We start from the raw sequence: 24,972 nt of genomic DNA on the forward strand, positions 1-24,972 counted from the left end.
TTAGATGCTCAGTCTATTGAACCATCCCAGCACCCCTCATGGATTCTCATTTTATAAGCTATAATCAGTTATTTTCATTTTTTATATTATTGGTCAAATTGCCCCATATTTGACCACTGGGAACTTATTGAAGCTGGCCCCTGTGTCATTTTGATGTGTCCCACCTTTTTTTTTTTTTTTTTTTTTTGAGGACTTCCTTACTCTTTAGTGCTACAGGATGTTTCAGGTTGATTTTATACTTTCCTTGCCGTAACACTGGAGTCAGCCATTTCTCCAAGGAGCCCTGCTTCCTTTTTATTGGAGAATGGTATTTACAAAGCAGTATCTGGGAGCTAGATGCTCATTGTTACTTGAGTGGCATTGTTGAAACATCTGGGCCTTCTCAGATACGTGTATGTATGTACTGGATACATGTATGTACGTACACAATATATGCAAGGTTTATATATAATATACACAAATCTATATTTCTGTATCTGTATATACATATATTAAGAGTAGGTATTCATACTAACATTTCCCATTTTATTACTTTTTAAAGTTTGTTTATTTATTTATTTAGAGAGTGGGAGTGTATCAGCAGGGGTAGGGGGAGAGAGAGAGGGAGAGAGAGAGAATCTCAAGCAGACTTTTCACCTTCAGCGTAGAGCCGGATGTGGGGCTTGAACTCATGAACCTTGAGATCATGACCTGAGCCAAAACTAAGAGTTGGACGCTTAACTGACTGAGCCATCCAGGTGCCCCTAATATCTCCCATTTTAGCCCCAAACCATATGATACATTCTAGTCTTCCCTTTTCCTTTTTTCCTTTCTTCACTCCTTCTCTCCCCTTCCCTCTCCCTTCCTTGCCCTTCTTTCTTCTCTTTCTTCCACCAGTAAGAAACCTGGCTTCCATTTCCCACAATATATAACCCATTTGCTCAGTCGTGGAATACATGTAAAGTAGTTTTGGAATTGGTAACCTATACCACTGTGAAAAACAAGCATGCTAACTAGAGTTGCTAGTATTTGTTTACACTCATTTTGCCTGTGCTAAGGCGAAGGGTTACAAGGTCAAAATACTGTGTTCCAAAGTTAATTAGGATATCCCTCCCCCTCTACCCACATGGTTGTATTGTTAATTTGATATACATTAAGGTTCATTTGTTTTTGTTTTCAGTCTTATTTTTCTTTTTCTTTTTCTTTTTCTTTTTTCTTTGTCTCTTTTATCCTTGTTGATTTTCCATTTGTTTGGCACTATCTTACATTTGAAGAATACTTCATGTTTTACAAAATGCTTCTTAAACTTGTCTCCTTGATGAGATTTATCTAGGCTGTTAATCTCACTTGGAGCTGATTCACAAGATGTAAAGTGGAACCAGTTATTTGCATTTCTGTCAAGTTCCAGGTGATACTGATGCTACTGGTTTGGGACAAAACTTTGAGAACCACTGATCTATGACTTCTTGAAAACAGATTCTTTAGCACCAGACCTACTGAATTCTTCATGGAGGGTCTGGGAATGTAGTGTTAACAAGTGTCCAGGTGATTATGATGACAAGACCAGTCTGGAACACTAACCTGGTCTTTGAAATTTTGGGGATTGGCAAGGTAGATTTTTTGGGTAAATTTGTATAGATTTGGTAAAAGTTGTATAGATTTAAAGTGACCTGTTCAAATGATATATAAAAGTAATACTGTTTTAAACAATTCCTATGTATTGGTTTGTCTACTGTAGTTTGCTCTCAGTTTATGTCACAGTCAGGAACTTGGATGGCACCATTTGATGCTATTTCTGTAGTAACTTAGTGGAGATCATTGCTTAGAGAAGTTTTAATACATTCATGGAAAAGTAATTCTGGGAATGAATAATTTGACAGAAGGTCAGAGGACAGAATGTGTTCTCTGTAAACCACCGTGGCTACCAGAAATGAAATTTCAGTAATAAATATTTGTATATCTAACTTCTGAGTAGAAAAATTGCCCAAGTGATGAAATTTGCAAAGTAGCCAAATGTAAAATTTGAGAAAAAAAATTTTTCTTTACTATTTTCACTTCTAAGTAAAGTTTACTCCCATATAGAGATTAAATAAATAGTGGCACTGAATTTATGTGTGTACTGGCAAGATATAAGATATTTTGCTGCATAAAAAGTTTTCAAGGAGTTCAGAAATTATTAAGTTTTGGTTATTTTAAGCCAAAGTATCTCTTTCTTACTTTAAAAATTTGATCATCATTTTAATCCTTATACATTAAAATGATCAAAATTTAGAGTGTTGTTTGATGTTCACAAATAACTTCAAACTTCTTTTGGAAGGTAAAAGAAGTTCTTATGCTGACTTTGACAAATAACAAAGGCTTTGACAATAACAAGGCTCATGTATTCCAGGTTTCACACAAACTTTGAAAAGCTTATGCTCTCACACATATGAGAAATATCTAATGTTTTCCTCATGGAAAAAGTAATTTGAAATAATTCTCTAATTCTTTAAAGTTCTGATTTATAGAAATATTGAGACGATTCAGATTATAATAAGTTTTTAGTTGTGGCTACCGATGTCTCTATGAATCCCCTAAATAAAATGGCAACAGTAGCAGTGAAATGTCTCCTGTGATAATAAGATATGTTGGGCACAATGAAGTGAGCAGTGAGCATGTAAGCATAGGCTTCAAATGAGTTTCAGGTCTGTATGGTCTCCAAGCCTCAGTTTCTTATTCAGTTTCTTACTTTTTCTTTGAAAAGTTGAATTAGATCATGATCCTCTAGCTGTTTTTATGTCAATTGTAAATATGCTATATAATGAAATTTGATGATATATTTAATGTGGATTCTTTATTTTTGTGTCCTTTGCCTTTCAAGTACCCAGCAGTAAGGAGTACAAAATGTTTTTGGCCAATAGCTGGGATTGAAAAATGTTTTCTTTAAGGGCCAGATAGCAAATATTTAAAAACAAATTTTTTTTAATATTTATTTATTTTTGAGAGAGAGAGAGAGAGACAGAGACAGACAGAGCATGAATGGGGGAAGGACAGGGAGAGAGGGAGCCACAGAATCTGAAACAGACTTCAGGCTCTGAGCTGTCAGCACAGAGCCCAACGTGGGGCTGGAACTCACAAACCGTGAGATCATGACCTGAGCTGAAGTTGGACACTTAACCAACTGAGCCACCCAAGCACCCCCAGATAGCAAATATTTTAGACTTTGTGGTCCATACTGTCCCTGTCACAACCTTGTAGCCATAAGTAAATATATAAATGAATAAACTTGAGAATGTTAATGGACATTGAAATTTGAATTTTATGCAATTTCCTTGTATCACAGGACATTCTTCCTCTTTTTTTTTTTTTTACCTTCTGAAAATGTAAGAAACCATTCTTAGTTCACAAGCTGTACAAAAAACAAGTTTATTTGGCCTGTGGGCTGTAGTTTTCTCACCCCTGTATAGAACACTTTGAGAATTAGTTTTAGATTGATTTTTAGAGTTTCATGATGGGGTTATCTGTTGTGGTAGTTTGGGAAATTTCTGAATGGAAATGCTTTTTTAAAAAAATAATGCGTTTGTTGCGAGCAGGTGCTGGAGGAAGATGGCGGCGTAGGAGGATGCTAAGTGATTGTCCTGCTGATCACTTAGATTCCACCCATACCTGCCTAAATAACCCAGAAAACCACCAGAAGGCTAGCAGAACAGATTCTCTGGAGCCAAGCATAGACGAGAGGCCCACAGAAGAGGGTAGGAAGGGTGGAGAGGCAGTGCGCGCTCCACGGACTGGCGGGAAGGAACCTGGGGCGGAGGGGCAGCCTGCCGGCCAAGCAGAGCCCCTGAGTCTGGCTTGCAAAAGCGGAGGGGCCGGACAGAGTGTGTTCAGAAGCAAGCGGGACTTAACATCTGGAAGGTTATAAGCTAACAGCTCTGCTGGGAGATCGGGAGGGCTGGAGGACAACGGGAGGGAGAGTTGTTGAGCCCCGGAAGACAGAGCTCAGCTTGGCGGGGAACAAGGCGCTCTCTAGCACCATCTCCCTCGCCCATTCCCCAGCCAAAATCCCAAAGGGAACCAGTTCCTGCCAGGGAACTTGCTTGCACCGCGCAAACACCCACAAACACCCAACGCTGTGCTTCTGTGGATCCATCCCTCCAGCGGAGGGTCTGACTCACTCCCGGTGCCGCAGAGCCCCTGCTGAAGCGGATCACCGAAGGAGAAGTGAGCTGAGCCTGCCCCTCCTTGCTGATCCACCCCAGCTAATATGCCAGATCCCCAGCACCACAAGCCTAGCAGTGTGCAAGTAGCCCAGACAGGCCACGGCACCCCACAGTGAATCCCGCCCCTAGGAGAGGGGAAGAGAATGTACACACCAGTCTGACTGTGGCCCCAGCAGTGGGCTGGGGGCAGACATCAGGTCTGACTGTGGCCCCGCCCACTAACGCAAGTTATTCAAGACAGCACAGGGGAAGTGCCCTGCAGTCCCGCACCACTCCAGGGACTATCCAAAATGACGAAATGGAAGAATTACCCTCAAAAGAATCTCCAGGAAATAACAACAGCTAACGAACTGATCAAAAAGGATTTAAACAATATAACAGAAAGTGAATTTAGAATAATAGTCATAAAATTAATCGCTGGGCTTGAAAACAGTATAGAGGACAGCAGAGAATCTATTGCTACAGAGATCAAGGGACTAAGGAACAGCCGGAGGAGCTAAAAGATGCTATAAATGAGCTGCAAAATAAAATGGAGACAACCACAGCTCAGATTGAAGAGGCAGAGGAGAGAATAGGTGAACTAGAAGATAAAATTATGGAAAAAGAGGAAGCTGAGAAAAAGAGGAAGCTGAGAAAAAGAGAGATAAAAAAATCCAGGAGTATGAGGGGAAAATTAGAGAACTAAATGATGCACTAAAGAGAAATAATCTATGCATAATTGGTATTCCAGAGGAGGAAGAGAGAGGAAAGGTGTTGAAGGTGTACTTAAAGAAATAATAGCTGAGAACTTCCCTGATCTGGGGAAGGAAAAAGGCATTGAAATCCAAGAGGCACAGAGAACTCCCTTCAGACGTAACTTGAATCGATCTTCTGCATGACATATCATAATGAAACTGGCAAAATACAAGGATAAAGAGAAAATTCTGAAAGCAGCTAGGGATAAACGTGCTGTAACATATAAAGGGAGACCGATAAGACTCGTGATGGATCTCACTAGTGAAACTTGGCAGGCCAAAAAGTTATGGCAGGAAATCTTCAATGTGATGAACAGAAAAAATATGCAGCCAAGAATCCTTTACACAGCAAATCTGTCATTTAGAATAGAAGGAGAGATAAAGGTCTTCCCAAACAAACAAAAACTGAAGGAATTCATCACCACTAAACCAGCCCTACAAGAGATCCTAAGGGGGAATCCTGTGAGACAAAGTACCAGAGACATTGCTATAAGCATGAAACATACAGACATCACAATGACTCTAAACTCATATCTTTCTATAATAACACTGAACGTAAATGGACTAAATGTGCCAACCAAAAGACATAGGGTATCAGAATGGAGAAAAAAACAAGACCCATCTATTTGCTGTCTACAAGAGACTCATTTTAGACCTGAGGACACCTTCAGATTGAGAGTGAGGGGATGGAGAACTATTTATCATGCCACTGGAAGTCAAAAGAGAGCTGGAGTGTCATACTTATATCAGACAAACTAGACTTTAAGTTAAAGGCTGTAACAACAGATGAAGAAGGGCATTATATAATAATTACAGGGTCTATCCATCAGGAAGAGCTAACAATTATAAATGTCTATGCGCCGAATACGGGAGCCCCCAAATTATTAAAACAATTACAAACATAAGCAACCTTATTGATAAGAATGTGGTAATTGCAGGGGACTTTAACACCCCACTTACAGAAATGGATAGATCATATAGACACATGGTCAATAAAGAAACAAGGGCTCTGAATAATACATTGGAACAGATGGACTTGACAGATATATTTAGAACTCTGCATCCCAAAGCAACAGAATATACTTTCTTCTCGAGTGCACATGGAACATTCTCCAAGATAGATCACATTCTGGGTCACAAAACAGCCCTTCATAAGTATACAAGAATTGAAATCATACCATGCATACTTTCAGACCACAATGCTATGAAGCTTGAAATCAACCACAGGAAAAAGTCTGGAAAACCTCCAAAAGCATGGAGGTTACAGAACACCCTACTAAAGAATGAATGGGTCAACCAGGCAATTAGAGAAGAAATTAAAAAATATATGGAAACAAATGAAAATGAAAATACAGCAATCCAAACGCTTTGGGATGCAGCGAAGGCAGTCCTGAGAGGAAAATACATTGCAATCCAGGCCTATCTCAAGAAACAAGAAAAATCCCAAATACAAAATCTAACAGCACATCTAAAGAAATAGAAGCAGAACAGCAAAGACACCCCAAACCCAGGAGAAGAAGAGAAATAATAAAGATCAGAGCAGAAATAAACAATATAGAATCTAAAAAAAAAACAGTAGAGCAGGTCAATGAAACCAAGAGTTGGTTTTTTGAAAAAATAAACAAAATTGATAAACCTGTAGCCAGGCTTCTCAAAAAGAAAGGGGAGAGGACCCAAATAGATAAAATCATGAATGAAAATGGAACTATTATAACTAATCCCTCAGAAGTACAAGCAATTATCAGGAAATACTATGAAAAATTATATGCCAACAAACTGGACAACCTGGAAGAAATGGACAAATTCCTAAGCACCCACACACTTCCAAAACTCAAACAGGAAGAAATAGAAAATTTGAACAGACCCATAACCAGTGAAGAAGTTGAATCAGTTATCAAAAATCTCCCAACAAATAAGAGTCCAGGACCAGATGGCTTCCCTGGGGAATTCTATGAGACATAGAATACCTATCTTTCTCAAACTGTTCCAAAAAATAGAAAGGGAAGGAAAACTTCCAGACTCATTCTATGAAGCCAGCATTACTTTGATTCCCAAACCAGAGACCCAGCAAAAAAAGAGAACTACAAGCCAATGTCCCTGATGAATATGGAGGCAAAAATTCTCAGTAAGATACTAGCAAATCGAATTCAACAGCATATAAAAAGAATTATTCACCATGATCAAGTGGGATTCATTTCTGGGATGCAGGGCTGGTTCAACATTTGCAAATCAATCAATGTGATACATCACGTTAATAAAAGAAAAGATAAGAACCATATGATCCTGTCAATCGATGCAGAAAAAGCATTTGACAAAATTCAGCATCCTTTCTTAATAAAAACCCTTGAGAAAGTCAGGATAGAGGGAACATACTTAAAGATCATAAAAGCCATTTATGAAAAGCCCACAGCTAACATCATCCTCAATGGGGAAAAACTGAAAGCTTTCCCCCTGAGATCAGGAACACAACAGGGATGTCCACTCTCACAGCTGTTGTTTAACATAGTCTTGGAAGTTTTAGCATCAGCAATCAGACAACAAAAGGAAATGAAAGGAATCAAAATTGGCAAAGATGAAGTCAAGCTTTCACTTTTGCAGATGACATGATCCTCTACATGGAAAACCCAATAGACTCCAGCAAAAATCAGCTAGAACTGATACATGAATTCAGCAAAGTTGCAGGATACAAAATCAATGTATAGAAATCAGTTGCATTCTTATACACTAATAATGAAACAACAGAAAGAAAATAAAGAAACTGATCCCATTCACAATTGCACCAAGAAGCATAAAATGCCTAGGAATAAACCTAACCAAAGATGTAAAAGATCTGTATGCTGAAAACTACAGAAAGCTTATGAAGAAATTGAAGAAGATACAAAGAAATGGAAAAACATTCCGTGCTCATGAATTGGAAGAACAAATATTGTTAAAATGTCAATACTACCCAAAGCTATCTACACATTCAATGCAATCCCAATCAAAATTGCACCAGCATTCTTCTTGAAGCTAGAACAAGCAATCCTAAAATTTGTATGGAACCACAGAAGACCCCGAATAGCCAAAGTAATATTGAAGAAGAAAACCAAAGCGGGAGGCATCACAATCCCAGACTTGAGCCTCTACTACAAAGCTGTAGTCATCAAGACAGCATGGTATTGGCACAAAAACAGACACATAGACCGATGGAATAGAATAGAGACTCCAGAATTGGACCCACAACAGCATGGCCAACTAATCTTTGACAAAGCAGGAAAGAATATCCAATGGAAAAAGACAGTCTCTTTAACCAATGGTGCTGGGAGAACTGGATAGCAACATGCAGAAGAATGAAACTAGACCACTCTCTTACAACATTCACAAAAATAAATTCAAAATCGATAAAGGACCTGAATGTGAGGCAGGAAACCATCAAAATCCTAGAGGAGAAAGCAGGAAAAAATCTCTATGACCTCAGCCATAGCAATTTCTTACTTGACACATCTCCAAAGGCAAGGGAATTAAAAGCAAAAATGAACTTTTGGGACCTCATGAATTAAAAAGCTTCTGCACTGCAAAGGAAACAATCAACAAAACTAAAAGGCAGCCGATGGAATGGGAAAAGATATTTGCAAATGACATTTTGGACAAAGGGCTAGTATCCAAAATCTATAAAGAACTCACCAAACTCCACACCCAAAAAACAAATAATCCAGTGAAGAAATGGGCAGAAGACATGAATAGACACTTCTCTAAGGAAGACATCCAGATGGCCAATAGGCACATGAAAAGATGCTCAATGTCACTCCTCATCAGGGAAATACAAATCAAAACCACACTCAGATATCACCTCACGCCAGTCAGAGTGGCTAAAATGAACAATTCAGGAGACTATAGATGCTGGCGAGGATGTGGAGAAACGGGAACCCTCTTGCACTGCTTGTGGGAATGCAAACTGGTACAGCCACTCTAGAAAACAGTGTAGAGGTTTCTCAAAAAATTAAAAATAGATCTACCCTATGACCCAGCAATAGCACTGCTAGGAATTTACCCAAGGGATACAGGAGTACTGATGCATAGGGGCACTTGCAACCCAATGTTTATAGTAGCACCTGCAACAATAGCCAAATAATGGAAAGAGCCTAAATGTCCATCAGTGGATGAATGGAGAAAGAAGATGTGGTTTATATATACAATGGAATACTACTTGGCAGTGAGAAAGAATGAATTATGGCCTTATGTAGCAACGTAGATGGAACTGGAGAGTGTTATGCTAAGTGAAATTAGTCATACAGAGAAAGACAGATACCATATGTTTTTACTCTTATGTGGATCCTGGGAAACTTGACAGAAGACCACGGGGGACAGAGAGGGAAGGAGGGAAACAATAAGAGTCTCTTAAAAACTGAGAATAAACTGAGGGTTGATGGGGGGTGGGAGGGAGGGGAAAGTGGGTGATGGGCATTGAGGAGGGCACCTGTTGGGATGAGCACTGGGTGTTGTATGGAAACCAATTTGACAGTAAATTTCATATTAAAAAAAACCCAAAATGGTATCTTATGAGTATATAGCACTTTAAAGTTTTCGAAAATCCTTTTATGTTATCCTCTTTAATACTTACAATAGCCTTGTAAAGGTGAGTAGTGCAGGCATTTTTCTCTGTTTTACTGATTGTGGAAACCAAAGCTCACAAAAGGAACTCTCTGACTATGGCTCATAAGCAAACAGGACTTAATTTTAGGTCTCAGTTTAATTTAGTGTGCTTCCCACAATAGGATTATCCCTTACACAGCGCCCAATAGACTGATTTGCACCTTAAAAGGCCTGGAAATGTTGTTTCTTGATTGATTTCTTTTAGGTCTAAAGTAATACTAAAGTCTACCTCAGGAAACATGAAAATCTATCATAATTCACAACATTTAATACTAGGGGTATATGTATGAACGATTCAGGCCCATTTCTTTCATGTTGTGTTTATATCTGAATTTTCAGGTATGTGCTAGTTAGCAGAGTTTCTAAAGCATTGCTTTCCCTGCACTGAATTTGTATATTTATCACTTACAGTTTTTCCCTCCAAAAGGGCTGCAAGATTTCTGAAGGCAGTGATCATGTCTAAATATTAATACTCTCTCCCCATTTGCAAGGTTTTTTTTAACCTTTTTAAATTTTATTTATTTTCAGAGAGACACACAGAGAGTGAGAGCAGGGGAGGGGCAGAGAAGGAGAGAGAGAGAGAGGGAGAGAGAGAGAGAGAGAGAGAATCCCCAGCAGGTGGAGCCCATCATGGGCTTGAACCCACGAACCGTGAGATCATAACCTGAACAGACACCAAGAGTTTGACGCTTAACCAACTGAGCCACCCAGGAGCCCCTATTATTGTTGAGTTTTGAGAGATCTTTATATCTTTTGGAGACAAGTGCTTTATTAGACAGATGATTGGGAAATGTATTCTCTCAGTCTGTGGCTTGTCTTTTTGTTGTTTCATAGTGTCTTTCTTTCAGAGGAGTTTTCAATCTTGAGAAGAGTCCAATCTGAATTTGTTCTTTTATGGATCATGCTTTTGGTGTTGCATCTAAGGACATGTTACCTTACCCAAGGTCACAAATTTTTTTTCCCGTGTTCTCTTCTAGACGTTTTATAGCTTTAGATTTTATATTTGAATTGATGACCCATTTTGAATTAATTTTTGAATCTGGTGTGAGTAGGGATTGAAATCTGTTTTGTTTTGCGTATAGATGTCCCATTGCTCACCACCCTTCTCCACAGACCTGCTTTTGTACCTCTCTAGAAAGCTGGTTGTCCATATAGGTCTTCGTCTCTATTCTGTTCCATTCATCTATTTTTCTCTATACTAATACTCTATTGACTTGACCATTGTGATTCCAAAGCTATAACTTCTTGTTTTGTTATTTTAGTGGTTGCTTTAGGATTTGTAATACAGGTTTTTAACTCATCACAGTCTAACTTATGTACCTCCGAGGAATATTATACTTACATGAGAACATTACAACTGCATACTTACATTATGTCCCGCACTCCCAAGCTTGGAGCCAATGTCATATGTTTTACTTCTATCTGTTATAAACCTTACACTACATGGTTATTATTTTTGCTTTAAGCAGTCAGTAAATACCCTTTTTTAAAAAATCATGATCTAATAAATATGCTCTAGTTACAAAGATCCGAGGATAATGTTGTTTTGAAAACTGGATAGTTTCCACAGACAAGACATTTTAGAATAACTGAAAAAATTCAAGAATCTGTTTTCCAGTGATTTTTTTTTTCTATTTTCTTGGAAAAATATAAACCCTTCTTATTTTTGCTAATTCTAAACTTCATCCCCCAGAATCCTCCTTATATTAATTTGGACAAAGTATTGATCCTAAAATAGGTATTAAATTTTTTAGAAAACTATGGTAAAGGAGTAGAGGCTCTAAAAACTAGAGAATTTTCATTACTTGATCTGGAAAGGATTCTCCTTGTCTTTATTTTCAGTACAGAACAAAAATAAATGTGTATAGGCTTTTCAAAAATCCCATTTTAACTTTCTCCACATTATTTTTTTAATTTTATTTTTTTATTTTTTTAAATTTACATCCAAATTAGTTAGCATATAGTGAAACAATGATTTAAGGAGTAGATTCCTTAGTGCCCCTTACCCATTTAGCCCATCCCTCCTCCGACAACCCCTCCAGTAACCCTCAGTTTTCCATATTTATTATTTTTTTTTTAATTTTTTTAAATTTACATCCAAATTAGTTAGCATATAGTGCAACAATGATTTCAGGAGTAGATTACCTTAGTGCCCCTTACCCATTTAGCTCACCCCCCCTCCCACAATCCCTCCAGTAACCCTGTTTGTTCTCCATATTCATGAGTCTCTTATGCTTTGTCCCCCTTCCTGTTTTTATATTCTTTTTGTTTCCCTTCCCTTATGTTCATCTGTTTTGTCTCTAAAAGTATTCATATGAGTGAAGTCATATGATACTTGTCTTTCTCTGACTAATTTCGCTTAGCATAATACCCTCTAGTTCGATCCATGTAGTTGCAAATGGCAAGATTTCATTCTTTTTGATTGCCGAGTAATACTCCATTGTATGTATATACCACATCTTCTTTATCCATTCATCCATTGATGGACATTTGGGCTCTTTCCGTACTTTGGCTATTGTTGATAGTGCTGCTATAAACATGGGGGTGCGTGTGTCCCTTCGAAACAGCACTCCTGTATCCCATGGATAAATGCCTAGTAGTGCAATTGCTGGGTCATAGGGTAGTTCTATTTTTAGTTTTTTGAGGAACCTCTCTACTGTTTTCCAGAGCAGCTGCACCAGCTTGCATTCCCAAGTAAATACCCTTTTAAAGTTATTTTCATTTCTTTGTGTGAAACCTGTCTTCCATCTGCTATCATTTTCTTTTGCCTGATAGATTTTCTTTGGCAGCTTTTATAATACACACCTGATGGGTGACGAATTCTTTCAGTTTTGGTATGCTTGAAAAAAACCTTTATTTCATGTTTATTTTGAAAGATATTTTCTCTGGATATAGAGTTTTAGGATCACAGTTTCTCTTTCCTTTTTGGTACTTCACTATTGCTTCAGTACCTTGTTGCTGGTATTATTTCTTTTAAGATTTTTTATTATTTTTAAGTCATCTCTATACCCAACATGGGGCGTGAACTTACAATTCCAAGATCCAGAGTCACATGCCCTACCGATGGAGCCAGCCAAGTGCCCCTGTGCTGATATTCTTTCTAATGGCTAACCTGCTTTAACTCTTATGTTTGTATCTCTGATATAATGCATCCTTTGTTTTTCCCTAGATGCCTTTTAAGCTGGAGGCACAGATGTTTTTGTCATACATTTTTAGTAAATCCAGTACATGCCACATCTACACTAATATTTATCTCTTCTTTTTTCACATAGGCCTGAAGTGTTAGAAGAGTCACTTCCGGTCCCCCAAAAGGGCAGTTTTCTGACTCTTCAGTGTAACTGCAGTGTTCGTGACAGCTGTGAATGCCATGTGCCTGTGCCCACAGCCAAACTCAACCACACTCTTTTTATGTATTTCAAAATCACGTCTGGTGGAGTAATTTTTCAGTCACCTATGATGTCAGTTCAGCCCATAAATGTTGGTAAGTTGTGTATAAAAGAGATAATAGATCTAAACATCAGTCACACAAGCAGGTTAAAAATTGCTCACAAAATGTTTTTTTTTTTTTTTCAATAGTTTATCTTGCTTTCACCAGAGCTGTAAGGATGGTAAATGTGGTATGAGGAACTATTAAGAGTAGCTTCTAGAATGTTTTAATCACAATATATATATCTCTGAAGTTGTTAAATTCTTTCTTAAAAATGTTTTTTCTTATCGCTTCTCGGCCTTTTGGCTAAGATCAAGTGTAAAAACGTTTTTTCTTAAATCCTGGATCTGTGCAATGGATACGTGTCGTTTGGTTATTCCTGTTTTCACTTATCAGATAATAATTTCCAAAAATAATCAGAAGCTTGTTTTTTACCTGGATTTCTTCCTTCAATAAATATTTCTCAGAGGCTCATGTGTGTCAGCCACTGACCTAGGAGCCGGGGAAACAGTGGTGAATGAGACAGAGTTTCTGCCTCATAGATCAGAGACAATATTAAGCAGACAGGGATAGTAAAAAAGTAAACAACTAAATAATTTGCTGTATAAATCTGATTATAAGAAAAACTCAAGTAATAGGTTATGGCCCAGATTTTTAGTGCAAAGATTCCCAAAGTTTCTTTTGATCCACTTGAACATATAATTACAAATGTGAATAAGATAGGCAAGTGTTCACTTAATGTGTTTATTAACCCAGTTTTGTGTATGTACATATATATAATATGTAATGTAACAGTGTTACTATTTTCCACTTGTATTTCTTGAAAGCATTGTATACAAACTTCTTACATGCATCATTGCATCATTGTTTTTGACATCACAAGAGCCACTTTTCCAGGCATCTCACACGGTTTTTCACATAGCCTCACCTTCATTTCTTTCTAAGTTACTGAGCATGACATCTGCATATGTAGATTTGCATATGACATATGATACATGAATGCATATGACATCATATTTTAACATTAGGACTTTCAAATAACTTGTCTTCTAGGGATATATTTTTGGTCTCTACAACATAATTATGATGATGCCTGAACAATTCCATCATGAAATTATACCACAGGAAAAAATATACATAATATTTATAAAATATTGTTATGTTCTCTTTTTAAAACTAATTCTCTCAGGTGATTTTTAGAAGCACCTGGAGCCAGAATTGAATTGCATATTTTTTTAAAAAAATAAAAGTTAAGATGAAGTTCTATGATAGACTTTATAAGAAACTTAGAAAGAGTTTTGGTTTTTTTCAGCAATGATTTTTGAGAAAAAAAAAATCTTTCCGTATGCTTGGGCATATATGATAATGTCCCAAAATTTTAAGTTCCATAAAAGAAGTAAGAGATGGAGAGTGTCAGGTGTAGTGACTATTATTTTAGCTATGGAGGTCAAAGAAGACCTGTTTTGGGAGATAGCAGTTGGGCTAAATGAAAGAGAAAAAACTGTGTAAAATTCCAGAGCAAAAGGTGCTCCATGCAGGAAAAATAGCACCCGTGAAACCTCTGAGATGGAATGAGCTTGGCAGTTGGAGGAACCAAAGAAAAGGCCTCTATGTTTGGGCTGAATGAGGTAAGGGAATATCTGGAGATGTGGTCGGAGAGTTATTGGGTTCATATCGTAGGCCAGAGTTACAGAGTTGGATTTTATCCCAATTGCACTGGAAGCTTTTGAACCAGGAGAGTGATATGGTCAGGTATGTGTGTCTGTGTGCATGTTTAAAATTTGCTCTGCATGTGGAGAAGAAAGTTGATGGGGAAAAGAGGAAGGATAGGTACAAGAGTGGAATCCGAAGGCTCAGATAGAAGGTTATTGGAATGATCTAGTTGGTTTAGGGATGTAGCAATGGAGAAGAAAGAAATGGTCATAGTTGGAATTTATTTGGGAGATGGTGTTATCTGAGATTTCTAGTGGATTTGGTACGAAGGAAAGAGAAGAGCCAAGGATAACACTCAGGCTAGGACCAGAGCATGCCAGTGAATAGTGGTACCATGTACTGGGATGGGGAGATTTGGGGAGGACCAGGTGTGACACATTAATTTTGAGATGCTTATAGATACCCAAGAGATGCTGAGTAGGCATTTGGACATATGATCCTAGAGTTCAAGGGAGATATATACAGGAGTATTTGGTGTATAGATGTTTATGGGATTGAATAAGATCAGCCACTTAGAGTTCAGCGAGGGAAAGACTGAGGCAGTCAGAGGGAAAAGAGGAGTAAAAGAACATGGTGGCCTGGAACCATGCAGGAACAGTGAGCAGATATGTGGAATGCCACTGAGAGGTGGAGTGAAATGGATCAGACAGCTGATACTGGATTTGGAAAAGGGTGGTGATCTTGATAAGAGAGAGCGCTTTCAGTGGATTGGTGAGGGGGTAGACCTGATCAGAGTAGGTTGGTTAGGAAGATGGGACACAAAGTGGGCGGACTGAGTAGTGCCAATGCTTCCAAGAGATATTGCTGTGAAAGAAGCAGGTAGGTGGCAGTATATCTAAGACTGGGGACATAGGTGGTTCAGGGAAAGATTTATTTTTAGATTTCTAATATTAAGGAATATATCTATACAGGCAGGAAGTGTACAATAGTTTATAATTTTATGATTTCTCTTCTGTTTGATGGCTTTGTTTTGTTTTCTTTTTGGTCATGAGAACTCAGTGAGTTTCACCTATTGTTTCTAGACTTTAGTGTTTATCTGTCCCTGCTTTAAAATAATTAAAATTTGTAATATGTCACATAAAGTAAAAACTTTATTAATTTTGATTCAAGGAAAAGAGAAAAACTATGTCTAAATTCTTGAAAATACAGTGTGTTAAGGGACGCCTGGGTGGCTCAGTTGGTTGAGTGTCTGACTTTGGCTCAGGTCATGATCTCATGGTTTGTGAGTTCAAGCCCCGTGTCGGGCTCTGTGCTGACAGTTCAGAGCCTGGAGCCTGCTTTGGATTCTGTGTCTCCCTCTCTCTCTGGTGCTCCCCTGCTCATGCTCTGTCTGTCTCTCTCCTTCAAAAATAAATAAAAACATTTTTAAAAAATGAAAAGAAAATACAGTGTGTTAAAAAACAGTAATGTGCCATTTTAGTTCTTGAAAATGAAATGCAAATCAGTGTTTCAATGTAATGACTATTTCTATGTATGTAAGTTCTGCTAGTTAAAATCTTAAAAACACAAGAGATGTGCAAAAAGGACAAATTCATTATCTGTTTTCCATCATTTTGTCATTTTTTCTAATTTTAATACATACTTATGAATATTCTTTTGTTAATTAAAAAAATCAGGAATCCAGTATAGATGTTATTTGATAAACTTTTTTAAAAATTTATTTTTATTTATTTTGAGAGAGAGATAGAGAGCAAATAGGGAGGGACGGAGAGAGGGAGAAAGAATCACAAGCAGGCTCTGCGCTGTCAGTATAGAGCCTGATGTAGGGCTCGAACTCACAAACCGTGAGATTATGACCTGAGCTGAAGTCAGGAGTCAGACGCTTAACTGATCGAGCCACGTAGGCACCCCCAATAAACTTACAATACTAACAATATTAAACATGTTCAATATTCTTCTCCATTATCATTTTTAATGGCTATATAGAGCCCCTTATAGGGATGAGCCATTATTTCTTTAGCCAGTCTTTTATTGTAAGATGTTTATATTGTTTCTACAAATAATTTAAAGGTTATGTGTTTTTAATTTTTCTTTTTAATGTTGATTTGTTTTTGGGAGAGAGAGAGAGCACACAAGCAAGGAACAGAGACAGGGGAGATGGGTTCTGAGCTGTTAGCACAGAGCCTGATGCAGGACTAGACCTCATAAACTGTGAGATCATGACCTGAACTGAAGTCAGATGCTTAACTGAGTGAGCCACCCAGGTGTCCCAAGGTTATGTGTGCTTAAAACTACACACACGCGCACACACACACACACACACACACACAAAATCTATACACAAATGCATATTCATACATAAACACATGCGTATACATACAAACTCAAATCATTTACTAAGCTAAACACATTGTTAGACTATGAAACTCTATGCCCATTTCTGGTGACAAGCCAGGGCCTGCTAATGCTATGTTTATTGCATGTAAAGTATGCATGCTGTGAGTTATTTGAATTGGTGCATCTAGATTACTGTATTTCAAAGTTAATAGGTTTGCTGAAGTTTGAATGCATATTTGTGTGAAGTTTTACCTGAAAACTCTGTATGCATTTTCCAAGTAGTGCTCTGCAAAATGCTGTTTTTCTTTGTCACCCACTAAAACAGTGGGTGAGTGTGGTAGGGAGAAGCTTCAAAGAAGTTTGGGGAATGCCAGTTTAAATAAAGTTAACAGACTTTTTTACAGCAGGAATTCACGTTTATCAAAACAACCTCATTTACTGATTTACAGTTTTTACCATTTAGGGAGAAGGAAAGGAAGATGTGTGGATTGTTATGGAAAGATACAAGGAGGAGACCTAATATTTTGGTTCTGTAATTAGCCTTTGCTTAAGGTTACCTTTTAAGTAGTTAAAAGATTAGGATCTGCTAAAAATTCATTTTGACTTTATTTTATGATTATCATGAAAATTGCTTGACTTCAAAATATTCTCTTTTCCTTAAGTGAAGCCTGATCCACCATTAGGTTTACATATGGAAATCACAGACACTGGCAATTTAAAAATTTCTTGGTCCAGCCCAACATTGGTACCATTTCAACTTCAATATCAAGTGAAATATTCAGAGAATTCTTCAACAAATATGAGAAAAGTAAGTATAGTTTAAATTGGAAAAAAAATTAATGTTTATTTATTTATTTTGAGAGTGAGACAAATCTAATGTGGGAAGGGGAGAGAGAGAAGGAGAGAAAGAGTCCCAAGCAGGCTCTGTGCTGTCAGCACAGAGCCTGATGTAGAGCTCGAACTCATGAAATCATGAGATCATGCCCTGAGCCAAGATGCCCTGAATCGAGATCAAGAGTCTGATACTTAATGGAGGCAGCCACTCAGGTGCCCCAGTAAGTATATTTTAGTAAACAAAATGGAACATCGAGAAGCAACTGAAGATACGGCGCTTTCCAAGTCCCATCTCAAATGCCCTTTGCTTGCCAAATGTACATGGCTCTTCTGGAGCAGAACCAGCTGTAATTTAATATTATACTTGCTTTCATTTAATATCAGCCTAGGAAATGACCATATGAACAGCATGTCTGCATCTTTGGTAAAATGCTTTTAGAAAAATTGTTTGATGTTGCACAGTATCTCTTATGTATGGATCCATGTTATATATTGAGGGGTATGACAAATTCTTCCCAGAATTTAGTCCCAGAGAAAGTTCCACTTCCAAAAAGAGTTTATGTATAGATTACCATCTTTCTCCGTCTCTTCCCTCTCCCTCCACGCATGCACGCACACACGGCTAAAGGGCTATAGAAAGTCCAGTTACAGAAACTTGGATTCATGATCATAATCCTTTCTGATTTTACAATTCAAACTTACTTTTTTTATTGCTCAACATATTTTTTTACATGCAGTGCATACATTTGTAGTGTAAAGTGTGTCAAATCCCTTTTGCATCGTTTCAGTGTTTATTGAGTACCTAATAGGTGCTAGGAACTGTTCTACGGGCATCAGGATGCACTTGGTGGTAGAACAAACTGGAGAGGGGGAGCTTGAGGGTGCTGGTGGAGATGGTAGGTTGTAGCATTAAGTGGAGGTGGGGAAGACCTCATTGAGAAGGTGACATTTGGGCAAGGATTTGAAGGAGGTTCGTGATGGAGATATATGGGGGAATTCGTTTCCAAATAGAGGAAACAGCAATTCAGAGGCCATAAGCTGGATGAGAAGCTAGAGGCCAGGGGAGTGAGTGAGAGCAAGAGTAGCAGTGGATGAATCAGAGAGGAGTAGGAGAGGAGAAGAAGGAGGTCATAAGGAGCGTGGACTGTGCATGGAGTTTGGCATTTTCCCTTATGAAATGAATTGTTATATAATTTAGATATAAAAACTGTCTTTTTAACTCTGGGCCAGTTTTTTAAAGACTTTATTTTCATGAAGAGCAGAAAAGGAATCCTTAGTGCCACGTGTGGGAAAAGCAGAGTTAAGGCTTCTCTGGGCTTCAGCTTCCTCATCTATAAAACGGAGATAATAGAATTTGAAATATAAGTGATCTGCTATTGTGTAATACATTCCTAGCGCTTTTCACCCTTTCCCAGTTTAAGAGGCCAGGGAGTTCAGTAGCTTTGGAGTACATCATTGGAAAACTGAATTCATTTGCTAAGCAGTTCTTAGTAGTGGTTGTCTTATGCAGAATTAAGTCTCTTGGATCTCTGCTCTCTAGTGTATAAACTATATTTTGATTCACTGTAGCTTATCATCAAGTTCAGGTTTTTAAATTATTCGTGCCCTTCTCTGTGAAGTTTTATTCTAGGAATGTTTGTTATTCTCTGTCCACCCCTGCTCATTGTTTCCTACCGTGTGTGTTTATTAGAGATGTCAGTGGTGGCTTAAAGCTCTCCACTGACTTCAGCTGTGTCTCTCAAATTTCGAAAGGTCAATATTCATTATTATTCAGGTAAAAATATTTCTTGTCACTGTGATTTTCTTCTTGGACTCATGGGCTCTTTAAACTTTTATTGACAAATGTGCAAATGAATTCCACTGGGGCCTGCTAACTATTCTGTAAGATTTTAATTCTTTGAAATTTGCTAAGACTGCTTGTCATCAATTTTGATAAAGGTTCCACATCAACTTGATGCTCTGATGTTTTCAAATAATATTTAATAGGCTGATGAGACTGTCTCAGCTACATCTCTGCTGGTAGACAGTGTGCTTCCTGGGTCTTCATATGAAGTTCAAGTGAGGGGCAGGAGACTGGATGGCCCAGGACTCTGGAGTGACTGGAGTGCCCCTCTGATCTTTACCACACAAGGTAGGATTGCTAATAGTGGCTCCTACTGAGAGGAGAATATGCTTCCTGATTTTTTCTTTGGCCTGTTATAAGCATCTTAAACTTTGTGGCAGTCAAGGAGGAATGCAATATTAATGTTTTATTTAAATTTTGACAGGTTAATTTGTTAATGAAAACTTGTGTAAAGGTTCCCAAGTTTACACTCATCCATAGTAGTGTCTTGCTGAATTATTCTTTCTTACTCAAAAGATAGATAGAAAAGATAGAAAGGTTCCAAATATACAAATTCAGAACCTTACCTCTATTGATGTTTTTTGAAGTTACATTTAGGTATATGTTTATTTATGTCAGATATGTTTATTTGACATAAATTTCAAATATTCAAATTTTATTTAATTATTATATTTTACATAATAATAACATAATAAAATAATTTTTTCCACTCTAGATACTTGCTTTTGAGAGTTTTCACTGTTAATTTGCATATTTTGAAAGTTAAGCTTAACATCAGAAAAACTGTGATTTATTCAGAACTACCTTGTGAAGTTGGGGCCCGGGAGCCTTAGAATAGTGCAACCCTGTCACATGCTAACTTGTGACCATAGGAAGACACTTTGTGGACCTTTGCCTAGTTGTCTGATCCATCAAAAGACCAAAATTATTCCTACTGAAACTCATGCAGGTTGATTATGGATATATAGAGACAAGTGCTGTGTAAATCACTGAGAAGATAGTCAACACATTTAACTAAATAAGTTCATGTATTGATTGCTTACTATTTAAAAAGCATTGCTTAGTCAAAAAGTCTGTAGCATTAGTGGTTTAAGAGCACTGACTTTGGAGTCCGACAAGTTTATAGAAGTCCTGGCCCCACCACTTATTTGGAAAGTTTCTTAACCTTTCTATGCCTCCTTTCCTCATCTGCAAAAATAGAGATGTCTTTATATGATAGAATGGCACAATTCGCCTAATGTCTGCACTGAATTAGAGGATTCTCACACAGCAAAGTTGCAAAAAAAAAAAAACCCACAAAAAACAAAATCAAACAAAAAAAGTCCCTGCTTCACAATGTATTACTTCTATTGACATTCATTGTATTACTGAGCATAGTTCAAATAAGTGAGGTCACTGTTACAGATTTGGAAAGCTGCCCTTAATATTTTCTTGTCCTGACCCTTAGTAAGCACTCAGTAAATAGTAGATGCAACCATAGTTTATAAACCACAACTCGATATTCAAAATCTCAGCATCTAATAAAGGTGAGAGGTTGACATGATACATAACTCATTGCATGAGCAAGGTTGTCAGAAGAGCTGACCAAGTGCTAGGCAACGGGAAGGATTGGTTCTCTCTAGGAAAGTCAGGAACCTTGTGGGAACAGATTTAGAAAACATGAATTTCTCATCACTTTTCCTCAAATAATTATTGAGCAATGTGTGTAAATATGGTGCTGACAACTCAGCTTTGGGATTATTTCCAAGGAAGGTCAACTTTTCTACCTTCAATTATTTATTGTTGATTAATAAGACTTAATGACCAGCTGTGAGTTATGTAGCAAGGAATGAATTATAAATCAAATTTTAAAGACTATCCCATGGAAATTTTTACAACAGTGGGATGGGGTGAAGTGGGTAGAAGAGGAGAGAAGTGGTCTGGAAACCTACTCTGAGTGACCCTGTGGCCCCTTTAACTACCTTCTGGTGAAACGTTTCTCTTTGAGAAAAAAATGGCTTTCTTCTTTATGATTTTACTTCTTAATTAGATCTGAAAATGTGCGCTTTCTGAAGAAGAGGGAAATTCTAAAAGAATCATTGTTATTTTTAAAGCTTGCTAATATTCAACATTTTGAATATTCATACATTTATGCCTTTTTAGAATAATGGCTCTTAGCAATGTTATGTTTTTAGTGGGACTAAAATGAAATTTTTTAAATATTTATTTTTTTAAATATATTTTTTAAAATAAAATTGTATGTATGCATGTATGTATGTATGTATGTATGTATTTATTTATTTATTTATTTATGAGAGAGAAAGAGAGACAGAGTGAGAGCAGGGGAGGGGCAGAGGGAGGGAGATGCAGAGTCTGAAGCAGGTTCCAGGCTCCCCACTGTCAGCACAGTTCATGTCAAACCCATGAACCGTCAGATCATGACCTGAGCCTAAGTCAGATGCTTAACCAACTGAGCCGCCTAGGTGCCCCTAAGATGAACATTTTGATCGATTATGATGTGATAGTTATTTGTGTTATATTTCATGTAAGATTTTGTTTTAGATTGTTCAGGTTTTTTAGACCTTTGGATGGACATAGGCTTAGTTCTGCTTTACATTGTGCAAAATCCTTTCATACTACTATTACTTTCTTAGTTCACGGTCATTATGTGCAGGATTAAATTTGTTTGGTTTCTGAATATGTTGGACCATATTCTTATGCTTTTGTGCATACTATAAGATTTATTAATATGTATTATAAAACACACACATAGGCATATATATGCCCTTCCCTCTGCATATATTTAGTGTTTTGTGTACCTGACAGTAATAAAGATATGTTTTGTTGAGAAGAAACTTTACCAATTTATTTGCTTGTACAGTCTCTAACAGTATTACAATTAATACCTATCCTTTTACTTATTCACCACAGGTGTATCCCTCTAGTGACTTTAGACATCCCAAACAGAAATGTCTGAAAATAAGTTAAAAATAAAGCCAGACAGTGAGTAAACAGCTGCCCCAATGGGCAGAATTTGTTGATTTAGCAATAAGTATAAAAGTAGCTTACTAGTTTAACAGACTTGGATGGCTTAGTTGCCAGTGAGTGGTACCAGGTAAATATTAACGGAAAGATAGAAACTTGCCAAATAGAAAGTAGACTAGGGACACCAAGAGTGGGGAGAAAAGCCTACACACTTCAGTAGCTCCCAAGCATATTTCTGTGTTACAGTATCATCTTCTGTAATGATGTAATGATGGGTGCTGAATCATAAATCAAAGGTACAACTAGGTTCATACTTCCCTACTGAATAATAATAATAATAATAATAATAATCATAGTAACGACAGTTACAGGCTACTTCCTGTGTTTCAAGCACTGCTCTAAGTGCTTTACATGTATTATCATTTTATCCTTTTGATGCCCTGTGAGATAGGGTATTCACCTATGTCTCCCTGATACTCCCTTTTTACAAACAGAGCAGTCGAGATTTAGAGAGGTTAAGTAACTTGTAAAAGTTGGCACAATCTAGAGCTGGCAGGCCAATCCCAGTGCTCATGTTTGTACACACTAATACAGTGATTAAGTGCATGATGTATATTTATGCAAGATTTCTGGTGTCACTAAAAATTGATACTGGGAACTAATAAGCAGTAAACTTACATCGAGCATTTTAGTGGGACCTCTCATTTCCTTCATGGTTCCTGATAAACGAGGTTTCAGTGTTGCTTAGGTTGTTCAAGTTTTAGTTTTGCTGAGTTTACCTTCACAGCACTTTCCACACCTCACGGTGCTTACTGCACTTGAGGCTTGTTCTTGAGTGCTGTGCAGCAGTGAAGTATGTTTCTCCAAACTCGGGAGCTTCCTATTCTTATGTAAAAGGATTTGGATCCTTCTCCCTTAAATCGAGGTATTTAATATTATTAGATTATCTTCTGTTGCTCACTGCTAGGTGCTACAATGACATCCACCGAACAGAAGTATTCTGTAAGTTTGAGGCATTAACTTATTTAGCATGAGGGAGTTAGCATACCTGCTTTATCATTTCCAAACACTTTGGATTTTATTGATTTTTCTTTCTTTAACAGAGGTTGTCTGATGTATTGTTGCTGGAGCAAACAGAATGCTAATTATCAGTACCTTTATAGTTACTATTTTGTAGTCATTGATTTATTAAAGCTGTACCTACCAAGTACACAGTTAATGAAGCATTGACCATTTCTAATCAAGGAATTCTTACAGATTTTTTGAAAATGAATTGGCTAGGTTCTTTCTTTGTAGCTATTGGGAGACCTTGGACTTTGAGAAGAAAACCCAGGACCCTCGCAGAACTTAGGAAGGCTAACAACGTTGCAGTTGAGTTATGCCACACACTTAAAATAAGTTTAGAAGTGCTCATTCTTGTAGTACCTTTCTTAATTACATTCTTGTGCTGCCGAAGAAGAGGAGAAACAGATAATTTCTTCATTTCATACTTGGCAGTGCTTATAATGTGCTAGAGAAAATATTTTCCCCTCAAAGGAAAATAGGAAGTCTGCTTTGAAAATTTAAAAATCTATTTTCTGGAGCTATAATAAACACATTGTAAAATAACTTTAACTATAATGTTTTGATTCGTGATTTATGTTCATGTAGGTAATTCACTAATATTTATCAAAAGATTTTCCTCTTTTAATGAAATTCATTATTTTAGACCTTACAAAAAGTATTGGTACCTGGTCATCAGAAGAAAATTATTATTTTCTCGTTTTACAAATTAAATGTTGTGGAGTATCTTACATGAGAATAAAATATATATTTATATTATTTTAAAAATTTAATATTCATTTACTTCATATCAATTTCTGTATATTCAATGTAAACTTTACACATCATCTGGTTTTTAATAACCTGATTTTCTTATTTTAAGCTAATATCTTAGTATTTAATCATGCCAAAATACTATGACTTTAACTGCATTTCTTGATTAAGCCTTACTGAGGCATTCAATTTTGAAGTGAAATGGTTTGAGTTTTTCATTATCTTTAAACATAAAAGATTCAGCTTAGCTTTTGAAATCTAATGTGCACTCTTTAAAAAAATAAATTACTCTTAAAGTTTTGAAGCCATTCAGTAATGACATGTGGAGCATATTGAAAATAGGTTAATGATTTTTCAGATCTGTGCTAGGTACTTGCGTGCAGTAAGTAATGTACTAACGAAGCTTGAGTGCCATCCTAGGCTAGGGTTAAAAATCTAATGGACTGTCTTCTGTCTAGTGATTTCATGCTACTAATTTTTTTCTTGTTTATGCTTGACTGCAAACGTACAAAATACAAATGTTTTGTATGGATTCTAAATACAAAGACCATGGAG

At 37.1% G+C, this 24,972-nt stretch overlaps 1 protein-coding gene and 1 pseudogene across 2 annotated transcripts in view; both read left to right on the forward strand.

The window, feature by feature from the left end:
• Positions 1 to 24,972, forward strand: part of LEPR (leptin receptor) — an 87,440-nt gene that overhangs the window by 28,866 nt on the left and 33,602 nt on the right. For both annotated transcript variants that reach the window (XM_043575195.1, XM_043575196.1), the window contains exons 6-8: positions 12,817 to 13,025; positions 17,624 to 17,769; positions 19,782 to 19,926. In XM_043575195.1, the coding sequence (XP_043431130.1) occupies positions 12,817 to 13,025; positions 17,624 to 17,769; positions 19,782 to 19,926 (500 nt within the window). The remainder of the gene's footprint in view (positions 1 to 12,816; positions 13,026 to 17,623; positions 17,770 to 19,781; positions 19,927 to 24,972) is intronic.
• On the forward strand, positions 13,258 to 13,388 carry LOC122482180 (annotated as a pseudogene).

Source organism: Prionailurus bengalensis, chromosome C1 (assembly GCF_016509475.1).
Source record: "Prionailurus bengalensis isolate Pbe53 chromosome C1, Fcat_Pben_1.1_paternal_pri, whole genome shotgun sequence".
Classification (NCBI taxonomy): Eukaryota; Metazoa; Chordata; class Mammalia; order Carnivora; family Felidae; genus Prionailurus; species Prionailurus bengalensis.